The sequence below is a fragment of the Silurus meridionalis genome, chromosome 12, assembly GCF_014805685.1.
Source record: "Silurus meridionalis isolate SWU-2019-XX chromosome 12, ASM1480568v1, whole genome shotgun sequence".
Taxonomy (NCBI): Eukaryota; Metazoa; Chordata; class Actinopteri; order Siluriformes; family Siluridae; genus Silurus; species Silurus meridionalis.
The window spans coordinates 13205168-13217735 of NC_060895.1; the positions used below are offsets into that span (position 1 = coordinate 13205168).

Below are 12568 nucleotides of genomic sequence, written 5' to 3' on the forward strand. Positions count from 1 at the left end.
AAGGTTTAAAACTGGCATATTTTTTATCTGTTTGATAAGAGGTTTGTAATAAATGCTAATTAATATAAAACAATTATACATTTTAAATTATATTAGCACAAACACCTTTTATTGAATATCTGTGGATTTAACTTAGCTAATTAAACTGTTTCTTTAAACTGAAAGGGTAATATATTAGATCATTAAAGATGTGTAGTTTTGGAAGGAAATTCCTGTTTTAGAAACTTCTGCTTATGCAAAGACAGAAGGGTATGGGTCACACAGATGTTGCTACATCCAAGTCTTTCTCCTTACCTTTATATGATGAACCATTGAAGTTTTTTTTGTTTTCAACCATGGCAAAAAATAAACTGCTTATTTAAAAATAAATTGCTCTTTGTTTGGGCTGAATTTGTACATGTTGGATTGCATACCATATTTGTATGTTACTTGTTTACACTAAGTAGTGATAAAAAAAAATCTTTTTTATCTTGCATGCTACTTTCCCCCGGTTCCTTTTCTTACATTCAGGTGTCCAAATACAGTCAACTGCTACTAATGTTTAATAAGTAAGAAACAGAAATCCAAACAAACAACCGAGGACTAGGTAATAGCAAAAGTCATTTAAAGCAGTTCTTTAAAAAATCTTAAAAAACTAAAAAGAAAATTCCAGTTTCATGTTTAATGAATAAATATGAGATGACTACAATCAAGTGGATGCCATATTTGAGGTCTCCTTCACTAGGCCAATTATACCAGACATAAAACTGACATAAAATGATTAAACTTCCTTTAAATCTGTATTGCTTTACCACTGCATTAATATGTTTTTCATAAACATATTAATGACAAAGTTAGAGTCTAGTGTCAAAGCCTAAAAAAAAAAAAAAAAAAAAAGCAGTGGTTTCACAGCTCTCATTTCCTGTCATTTCATGTCAGTGAAATATATGCAAGTTCCTCATTCAACTTCAAGCCTTCGTGTTTCACCAAGGCTTTAGACGAAGTTGGGTGGGCAAGCGGATATGTATATAGAATAATTTTTTAACATCGCTGATCTTTGATGATCGAATAGTTTTTGCAGCACATCATCTAGACTCATTAGTAAGCTGTCTTAACTGGGTAAGTAACAATGGTGTGTTTATGTACTAGAATTATGACAAAGATGCAGGATATGTTTGAAATTTATTTATTTGTTTATTTTATTAGTGGGTAACTATATAATAGTGTTTTACATTAATTGTCTAAGTAAAACAGACTTATCAGGGGTTGAGAACTGGATCGGTTTCATTTACACACATTATGTCATGCATATAATATGTATATAATTTGGCATTTAAAGAGAAATATAAAACCTAAATGCACTCTACTGTAATGTGTAGATAATTAGAGAACAATCGATATTTTAAGAACGGCCCAATATTACACAGTACCAGTCCATTCTTTTTTTTTTCCCCCTCATGGTGTAAAATATAGGGAGAGTATTTACAAATGTATTTAGCCATCTGCTTAATGCAGCTACATAGCATGCAGACCTGCATTCCTTTGGTTAAAGATTTATAATAAAGAGAAATGTTGGCACCAAAAAAAAAAAAAAAAAAAACCTCTGTGTACCCTTTTTTAAGACAGGACAGACCATACAAGTCTGTAGCGACACGACAGCGTGCAAATGATAAGTTTCAAAATGACGTCCAAATGAATGCCACAAACCATGGTTTCTAAGCTGTATATTGCCCTAGAGCATTAAATTGCCTCCCTTTTCTCATAACGCATCCTGGTTCCATCTCTTTGCCACGCCAGTGTCACACATGACCGTACACAATGTAAAAGAAAATGTGGTTCATCCAACCAGGCTGCTTTCTTCCATTGCTTCATGGTCCAGTTCTGAAGCTCACATGGCTATTGTACATGCCTTCAGCAGGGTGGACACTTCGGATGATTCACAGCTACGCAGCTTCGTGTGCAGCAAAATTCAAATGCACTGTTCTGATACCTTTCTTCAAAAAACTAGCATTAACATTTTCAGCAGTTTCTGCTACAGTAGCTCTTTTGTTGAAATCAGGCCAGACAGGCTAATCTGTGCTCCTTATGCACATCAATAAATCTGTTGCTGGTTCACCACTTTTGAAAGGTACCGACCACTAAACATGAACCTCCCACAAGACCTCCCATTTTAGAAATGCTCTGACCCAGTCATTTAGCCTTTGCAATTTAATAAATGACAGTATAGTTGATGCCTAATACATCCTTACCCTTATCATGTACTGGTGCAATTAGATATACAAAGCTATTCACTGTACCAGTCAGTGGTTTAAATGTTACGGCTGATCAGTGTATGTGGTACATCACAAAGCACTGTGCATGAGCCGTTACTATAGATAGAATATGTCTGTAGTAGAATAAGCATATTTAATTGAATTCACCTGATCATGTTATAGCCAGAAAGACTGAGCCATGTACGTGTAAAAAAAACCCCAAAAACACAAAACAATTATGGATCAAGTAAAAGCATTCAACTGCACCATGGTACATGTTATACTGGGAACTTGACAGGGGGAAATGTCTCAACGGCACAGCTTTAGAATTGCAACATGCTACAACTTCCGATAAAGTCTCAGGAAAACAACTGTTGCTAGGGTCAATAACAAACAAACTGCAACTGCAACGAAGCTTATATTTAATAGACAACCTAAAAATATTCTTTAAAAGAAACTGTACAAAGTCTCTTTCGATATGCTAGAGAAGGTTTTACCTGAAATGTCATTATCTTGGTTGTAGTTCTTGTTTTGGACAGAAAATGAGAATTCTAATGAAAATTTAAAAACATTTTTTATCAATAAAAATAATCCTGTGTTGGTGGAAAGATCTTCCCTAAATGGCACAGCACTGGCCACAGTACACCTTCAAAAATGTACACCAGTTTGCATCGCTTAACACTTAAGAACTGACTATAAATAGATGTTTTGGTTCATTTATGCACCTTATTAACATTATAGACAATTTAATTGATTAAAAAGTGTTTTAGGCCATTTTTTGACAAACATTTGTCCACATAGCAGGACCAAGACAAGTTTATTTGAGGGCACTTGACATTGCCTTGGTCTAGTTTGTCATTCATGCAGTTTTGTACAACATAAAAGATAAATACAAGCTTCCAGTACTTTAAAGCTACAGCTACGAAAGCTCAGTATTTCCAATGAAAACCAAGGGAATGTCTTTGATTTAGATTTTTTCCATCAAAATTCTAAATGTTCTAGTCATAACGTTCCAATCATTTTACCTGTAAAACAGAAATATCATAAATATGTATCCAGTGCTATTGTTGAGACCGTTTTATATGTTGTTGTATTGCCAATAAACACTGAAAAGTATACACACAACACTTGATAGTTCTGGATAGCTCTAAGAGCATTCAGTTCTAATAAGGTAAGAGTACCATTAGAATATTAAGTATATTAACACATCTTCTCTGGTAGCTTACAGGAATCACCCGTGAAGAGGACATCATGAAATCAATTCTCAGTACATGTACACTGTTTCTGGTACTTGCATGGACACTAATTGGTGAAACAACTCTAGAGCCAAGCACCATCAAGCAGGAGGACCATACCTCTGATTATTTTAGAAAAACCTTAAGGAGTAATACCACCATTTTAGCTTTACCAACGACTGAAATTCAATTAAAAACAAGCAGCACCAAGCAGCATGAATATACTCTTAAGGACAATGAAACAACCATGCAGGGTGATGAATCCACCACTGCTGCTCCAAAAAGCATTGAACATCTTGTGAAATCAAACACCACCAAGCAGCATGAAGATACCCATGAAGATTATAAATCTACCTTAATGAGTAAAGAGACCACTATGTTAGCTCTAAGAAGCACTGAACATCCTATGGAATCAAGCACCACCACGCAGCATGAAGATACTTCTAAATATCATGAAACAAGCATAAAGAGTGATGAACCAACTAGTTTCACTCCAAAAAACATTGGACCTTCTCTAAAGCCAAGCAGCACCAAGCAGCAAGAATTTACCTCTAAAGATCAAGAAAAAGAAAATGTCTCATCTTCAAAATTGCCCCCACAAACCTTTGAGCACCAACATGTTACAAGTATGACTCATGGTAATGCCAAGACTATTTCTACAGGAGAAAGTACATCTCATTTGGCTCTCTTGACAGAGTACAAAACACAAAAAACCACTGATCAAATTGCAATTACACCACTGATACAGAGTATCTCGAAAGGGTTGACTGTCACCAGAGATGACCAAACAGTAAATCTTTTTAAATCCACCAATAAAGGTCTTGATATTCACACTAAAGGAAAGAAAACCACAAGATCTGCAGAGAAAGAATCTTTCAAGACTCTGATAGTTGATGGTTCTACTCCGTTCCAAAAAACTCCAGGGGTCATTACAAATCAAACACAGGAAGAAGTTCAGACTGCAGTAACAATGTCTACTAAATGGTCTTCACTTCCTCAAGAAAAAGAAAGCACACATCCTCCTAAATTCAATGTCACCGATTCAAATGGAACTTTGGACATTAGCACTAAAATGATTCAGCCAGAAAGAAATGATTCAGCCACCTACCCACTTGGCACATCAACCACCACTAGCTTTTCCACCAGTCTTAATCCATTTGATAACCCAGAGAATGGTACAACTTATACTGCTGATACCACAGAAACAAATGCAACATACAAAACAACCACAATAGACATGAAAGAGAGACAAAACCTCCCACCCCTAATAACAACCCTCTCCACCATGCAAACAAAAACCACTGACTTTATTACATCCAAAGCCCCTATCAAAGACAAAAATAAAGTGAATCCAGGAAAAATAGTTGCCTCGCTAATTGGTTGTATTCTTTTGTTGATGTTTTTAGCATTTGTAATGATTTTCGTTAAAAATCGTCAAAGTAAGAAAAAGCTAATGGAGAATACAGACTGGGCTGGCCCTTCACCCTTCATTGAAGGTGATATCAACCCTAACACACCAACCATCATTGAGGATGGATCATTCCACCGACGAGAGTCCAAGAGAATTTCCCTCCACTCATTCCTACCCCAGCGGCTTTCGAAGCGGCTTTCCTTTTTGAGCCCAACGGATGAGGAAATCCCTCTTGAGGGCACTCAAGCAAGCAGTACATTTGGGCAACATCATTTACAACCACTTAACGGACAAGCAACTCCACCAAATGTTATTCAGACATATGAAGCAAACAGTCCACCTGCTGAAGTCTCTTCGAACTCCAATGTCCCAGAGACTGTAAGCATTTCTCCACCTTCTGAAAACAACGAGGATATCGAAACAACTCCTAAACTCGATGAAAAGACCATTCAAGCTCCACCTGCAGAGACAAATGGTGTTGATCCTACTGCATTTGAAGATGTGGATCTTAATGTTTCTCCAGCCAAGGACGCTGAATCATCACCACCAACAGATGCTACACACATCCCTACTCCACCACCACTAGCACCATCCTAAAGATGTTGAAAAACTATCTGCAACTACCAACTACTGTTTGAAAAAGATGTGCTTTTAGAACAAATGTTTTGCAAAGAAGAAACATTTGTACACAGCACAGAAGGGGAGTTGTTTTTAAAAATCAATCTCCAAGACTCCAGCTTTATCAATTAGTTTCCTGAAAGAGTAAAAAAAAAAAAAAAATCACTTGGTAGAAACATGGTAGAGAAGTCATTAGTAAAGTCTTTAGGGCACTGAGGCTATCAAGCAATTTCCATTCAAAACATTTGCATAGGCTAAAACTCCGAACATCTAAAAAAGAAAAAAGAAAAAATGCTATTTGTGGATACTGTTAGTAAACAGCACTGGAGCATTAAAATACTCCCTTTAAAACTACATACAGGAAAGGTGACCGTGTTGGATGTGATTTACTCTTACTCTGGGCGATGTGGACATTGTTTATAAAACCAAGAATGCATTGAAAACAAGAGACAGCAAAGAAGAAGCATTTTCTGAGTCAATTACAGCAGTTACACCACCCAAGTTTTTTTTTTTTTTTTTTTAAACAGAAAAAAAGCATTTCAAAGTTTGTCTATTTTAACAGTGTGTTTAATAACCAGTTAGTAATGCTAATGTTAGTAATCTTAAAAGAACTTAAATACCACCTGAGAAGAAAGTGCAAACACCAGAGTATAGAGTTGTTGAAGTTTGTGCTTACTGAGCAAAAGGCTTTCAGCATGCAAAGAAAAAGATTTTAATGCATCGTACTTGTATATTCTAGTCAGGCTTTCTTTCTTATGCAATGAAACAACTTAACCTAAAGGGTCATTTGAAAAATCTATTATTGTTATGGAAGATTATAATGGTGACAATTCATTTGTGTGATTCCCCCCCCCCAAAAAACATCAGTGACATCTGGGGTGCTGACACGCTTGTTCAATGTTCACTATAAATCCTTTCTAAAACGAAGAAGCTTGTTGTTTTGCTGGCTTTAAGCAATAGTCTAAATGTAACAAACCAACTAACCTTACATACTTTTAATACCCATTTACATGTCCCTATAAATGGCAAAATAAAAAGATGGCTTTCCTTAAAGAACTATAAATATAATATAAAATTAGAATGATAATTTAAAAAAGTAGACTTAAAATTGCAATGCTAACTGGCAGTTGTGTGTTATTATATACACACACACACAGCAAAAAATATATATAATTCCACTATGTACATCATTTCAGAAAAAAATAATTATGATAACATAAATTGCCGTTGCTTTGCAAGATTTCACACCTCTGTGGGTACTGCTCCATATTTTCAATTGAAGTCTTACTGGACGCTACAGTTTGACACTTTTGTTGCAAAACAGAAACCATGTACAAGCTAGTAAAATGTATTTTGGTAGTTGTACCATGCTGGAATAGAAAGTTAATTCTAAGTATTGAAATGAGCCGATGGTTTTTGCATAACCATATTCACAACTGGGATTAGACTACATGAATAAGCAGAGATTCACTAATGAAAAAGAATGGGCATGCATGCTTACCAATGATCTTAATCCCACTATGCATTTTATCATTAAATAAATCTATACATTTCTTATTTGAGAAATCTTATTTCAGAAGGTAATTATCTGTTTGTACTTAAAACCATTACCAGAAAATACACAAAGCATCATTAAATCATTAGATCAAAATAGTAATTACTTTATTGTACTTTGTTCTTGCATGATCTAAGACCAGGCCTTTTCAATACACACTATATACAAGCTACTCTGGTAAATATAGATCACTGATCAAATACACTTTACATAAAATGATTCATTTACACATTAATATATTAAGTGATTTAATAAAATGCAGAACTACACAAGAAGTTGCGCACATATTCACGCACTTCACACCTAGGGTCAAATTTAACACCTATTTAATTTTGGACAGAGTGAAAAAACTTCAAACCCCAGATGAAACCTGTATGCACCAGCACCGCATACATACGAAGCCCAGGTTCTTACAGAGACTGCGGTTTTATCTCTAAGTAGATGTTAGTCAGTGTGTTCAAAATGTAACAAGAACACCAGATGACTAATTAATTTTCTCAAAACAATTGTGTCGTGTAACTTTTGTTTTAAATCCGGATTTAAGATTTTCCAGGAAAAAAAAAAAAAAAAACACCATTAAATAAAAAAATCTGAAAAAATTACCACAAAAGATGGAGTGTTTTGAAAGTAAAATAATTTTTTCATTATAACATTATATCATTACATGACCTTCATAACATGCTCATAGTTAATACTGCTGCTGTAATGAGTGAGTGACTGTAAAATGGCAACCTACTTATTAAAAAAAAAAAAACAAACAAAAAAACACCACTGGGTGATGTTTCATAGAGGTAGTCATTCACATTAAATAGTGGCACTGCAGTGCAGTCAAGGTTAGTGTATTAGTATGTGCTGTGTGTACAAAAAACACAGTACACGTGTTTATACAGGAAAATGACAGCAGGTCTGTGCGTATAAAGAGAAAACAAAAGAAAAGAGTTGGGAGAAAGAGGGGAGATTTCATTGAGTTCACTGGATGTTATTATAAAAGGTTTGAGTGTCAGCAGTCCCATCTCTCGCTAAATCCCCCACCACACCCCCAAACCTTGTCAGCAGCAGCAGCAGGAGCTGTCTATATGCTGCATTTCTCCACTATCTCTCCCACCTCCCTCCTGCTCACTGCTCATTTCGCCACTCTCCAAGCACTCAGATGCTGCTGGGATGAGCAGCTTGCAGCATTTGGGGTCTAAGCCATCAGAGGCTTGCTCACCACCACAGCACTGGTATGCCTAGAGGCGAGTCCGGCCAAAGAAATGGGTGCGAGAGAAGAACCACCTATTAACTCATTAATGCTTAGTGTAGCTGGGAAGGGAAAAGGGGAGGGAAAGATATGAGCCTGATGGAGGGGGTAATATAGCGAGTGCAGAGTGAGAGACAGAGAAACAGAGATTGAATGTGGGTGAGGAAGGACTAACCTGCCATGCAGAGTAGCAGAAAAAAAAAAAAGACAGTGACTGAAATTATCCTCTGCTGCTCCAGATAAGAGGAGAGCTAGAAAGAAGAGGCTGGAGTGTGAAAAAGAGAAAAGAAATGACGGAATATTGATGGAAAGGATAAGGTAAGGCATTTTCTGTATTTAATACATTCACGGTAGAGAAAAACAAAGCAAAATACTTTATATTAAACATGTCAGAGATCTGCTTAAAATATTTCTAGCCTATATACAAATACAGTTGTACACTTTAGCTTTTTCGGTAAAATAGCAATCTTCCAGCAAAGAAAAAACCCTCAAATATTCAGCTACAAATCACATCACAAATCCCGGCTGATAATCAGAAAAAAATCTAAACTTCTTGTATACTACACTGGCGTATAGTGTGATCTAGACAGTAAATTTGCACAGTCCCTAAATAACAGTTAATAAGAAAAAGGACAGGACCGAGATGCTGGTAACCAGGCAAAATGCTAACCGCTCACTGCAGCAGAAATAGCAGCATGGGAGAGTTGCTTCTGGCAGGGACTCAAACTCCAGCCACAGCTCAAGCACAAGAGAGAACTGAGGTGCTCTGTTCACTTACCTCTTGCTCTGCCACATAGTAGATACAAACAGCCCAACACGACCTTATATAAATATTTTGGATATTTCACCAGCTGTGTGCTATTATAAAGATGAGACTAGCTTTGCCCGATATTCAAAAGATAAAATTCTACATTGCTTGTTCATGTTTTAACCTATAATAAATTCACACAAGAGCCATATTAGCATACTAGTAGTTTCTAAAGGTTACATATGTAATAGAATATTATGATAATCATTGAACACGGACAAAATAAAGCCAGTTCAAAGATGAGACTGCAGCAGTGTTTGGGTGAATTCATATCTAATCCAACAACAACAAGAAAAAAAAAATAGAAACTTTCTCTACAGAGGATTACAAATATGTCACCTTCCAGAAAGAATATTCCATCCCATCATCTTGTAAAGCAATTATCATCCCAACAAGGATAAGGACAGGTTTTACAGGTCACATAAATTTGCTACAAAGCAGAAAGCTGGTCTCGAGGTTGAACCAGATGATACAGCTTATGCACACAATTAAGAGCATAGGTGGGGGACTGCTGAAAGAAGAACAAAATGGAAAAATAAATTGTAAATCATTATATGCTACTAAACATAGCATAATTTATAGACTGAATCAATACATGAAGCATCATTACAGCTCAGGCAGTAACAATTGTTATAAGGATAAACAACAGGATGTATATTGTAGCTTCTTTTCAAATAGTCTTTAGCCATGTAGTGCTGGTAAATAACTAATCAGCAAAACACCATATGGAAAAATCAAACAGTCCTATAAAGCAACATGCCCCTTTTGATGTCTTGTAATTAAATGATCTTATTTTATAGGACAGCTCACACAATGTCTGCCTCTATGCTGGTTTGCCTGCTGCTCCTGATACTATGTGCAGTGTCTGTGCTGGCTATCTGCCCCTCGGCATGCTCCTGTGGTAGGGGCCATCGAGCAGTGGACTGCTCAGCCCGAGGTCTCGTACTGCTACCCAACAGCCTGCAACACAACATCCATTTCCTCAACTTGTCACACAACCGGCTTCAAAACCTAGATGGAGTTCTCGGCCACTTTGCCCACCTAAGAATTCTGGATATCTCCCACAACCATCTCAACCACCTTCCGTCTGGCCTGCCGCGAGCACTGTGGGATATCCATGCATCCGTTAACCGCATTCACCACCTTGAAAAAAACGACACTGCTTACCACTGGAACCTGCAGGCCTTAGACTTATCAAACAACCAGTTAGAGCGTGTGGTCTTCATTAACAACACACTACCCAGTCTGCGAGCACTCAACCTAAGCCACAACAAGTTCTGGACTGTTCCAACCAACATGCCATACAATCTGGAGATGATAGACCTCTCCCACAACTTTCTGCTGCAGATTCTGCCTGGCTCACTGGACCGCCTTGCCAGGCTGTCCCAATTTTTTTTGCATGCTAATCGCTTTGCTTCAGTGAGTGAAAGTGTGTTCAATCGATTGGAAGCTTTGCAACTCCTTACACTTGGGGATAACCCGTGGGCATGTGAGGACGAGCAAAACATTACATACCTACTAAACTGGATGCAGCAGACCCCAGCAAAGGTTCTGGGCTGCCCTTGTTTCATCAGGCCCACATGTGGAGAAGCCCACTTGTCCACCACCAGAACCCGGCACTCTGCATCATACACTGAGCCTCCACTGGGTACTGACACTCGTGATCAACCACATGTGCATGCTATAACTTCGGGATATCTGTCCAAATCGGCATTGCTTAACTTTCCAGACAATTGGAGTATTGATAATTCTTCTGGGGCATCTGAGCAGGCACTGAACAAGGGTGTGGGACTTCTCACATCAACCCCGTACAGTCTCTCCTCCCAGACAAGCACAACAATCCGCACACGGAGCGCCAAAAAGCCATTGCCTGAAAGAGCTCGCAGCACAAGCATCAAGATCAATCACTGCAAACCTCATACTGTCGCTTTAATCCTTTTGGGCACAGCAATCATCCTTAGTACCTTCTGATTTTGCATCAAGTTGGAATAATTCCTGACTAGAAATTAGTTGGATTAAAAACACAACCATGCCTTTATGGACTTAAAAGGCAGACCATAAGGAGGTTTAACTTGTCTTTTAACTACACAATTTGACTGTTTCTGATTCTGTAGTTATTCTCAACAGTGTGTGGTGGTCTGGGGAAAAACATGTGGCTAAATTCTGGCAAAGAACTGGTGATTATAAAAAATAGAAAAAAAGGGAGGGGGGGGGGGTTGCTTTCTGTAAAACCATGTTTGATGTGGAGAGAGGTTAAGAGAAATAGTGCTAACAAGTAAGTCTGAAAGTTTCTGAAGCCTTGCTAGTTAACTGTGATTCACAGTAATCAAGTTGTTGGATAGTTGTGTTGTAAAAGATGGAGCTGCGAAAAGATACTCTCAAATTGGTTACCTCTGAATGCCAGAAAGAAAAGAAATTGCACTAAAACAGCAGTCTCTTTGAATTGTTAAACAAATTTTCTTTTGACATTTGGGGTTAACCCCCCTACAGAAAGTGGTTGAGATGCATGGCCCAAAAGGAAAAAAAAGGGAAAAAAAAAAAAAAAGAGAGCTGTAATTCTCAGAACTACATGGAAAAAATGGCAGCAGGTGAAGGGGTTTTTCCCTGGCCACCACACATAATCTGTGCTTCAAACAAACTGTCCACTACTCTCTATGCAGTATGTCTGTCATGCATAGATATCTTGACAAACTACTAGAAATGCATACGAATGACTTAACAATAGTGGGGGAAAAAAAAGATCTCCCCTGTATTATGCTCATCCATAAAAACAGTATAAATACCAAATGTCTAAAATGAAGTCTAATGTCATTTTCATAGGACAGTACTTTCAAGGTTATACATGACATGCCAGGAATCCACATAATGCAGTTACCCATGTGTAAAAATACTTTTAAACTTAACCCTTTATCATACTTAGACCAATGTAGCAAGAGACATTTGGCTGAAATGGGAAATAAAGTCTATCATGAAAACAAATCGTCAAACAGAATCTTATGAATGATTGCTGCACTTTGCTTAATTTCTAAATCAGACATGACTTAAGAATCAGCAGTTTTAAAAATACAATGCCTAAAGGTGGGACCCTCAGTTATCGAGTGCTGTACAGCCCACTTCCTTTGGTGCATCTAGTAAATGAAGGTTCTCCGGCGAGAGCTTTTCAAACGCTCCACAGTATTGAAGATCGCACAGGCATTTAACTGTAGGTAATGATGCTGTTAAAGCTGAGAAGCATTTGCTGACAAAGAGCCAATTTTCCTCAGATAACAGGTTTAGCTACAATCTTCTCTTTTATTTTTCATTAAAAGTTCAACTTTAAAATAGCAAAAACAATGGTTTTCTACAAACTCTGAATAATTAGTAGCAATATCAAGGAGGTTAAGATTAACAGCTAGCCCTTTATCATTAAAATAACATTGCAACTGTCAAAACAAAATGCGCTTATTCATAAAATAGGAAGGCGATTATAA

General features: G+C 37.2%; 2 protein-coding genes across 14 annotated transcripts in view; one reads left to right on the forward strand and one right to left on the reverse strand.

Annotated features, from left to right (window-relative positions):
- The window catches only part of nf1a (neurofibromin 1a), a 57962-nt gene that overhangs the window by 20173 nt on the left and 25221 nt on the right, over positions 1-12568 (reverse strand). The window lies entirely within an intron of this gene.
- omgb (oligodendrocyte myelin glycoprotein b) lies at positions 935-12077 on the forward strand. 4 transcript variants are annotated; one of them, XM_046863438.1, is made up of 3 exons: positions 935-1098; positions 3453-8608; positions 9899-12077. In XM_046863438.1, exons 2-3 carry the CDS (start codon positions 8595-8597, stop codon positions 11067-11069), a joined length of 1185 nt encoding a protein of 394 aa, XP_046719394.1. In that variant the 5' UTR covers positions 935-1098; positions 3453-8594; the 3' UTR covers positions 11070-12077. The 4 variants fall into 4 exon arrangements, with proteins under 4 accessions (XP_046719394.1, XP_046719395.1, XP_046719393.1 ...); XM_046863439.1 differs by having other exon boundaries at positions 9904-12077; XM_046863437.1 differs by having other exon boundaries at positions 3453-12077.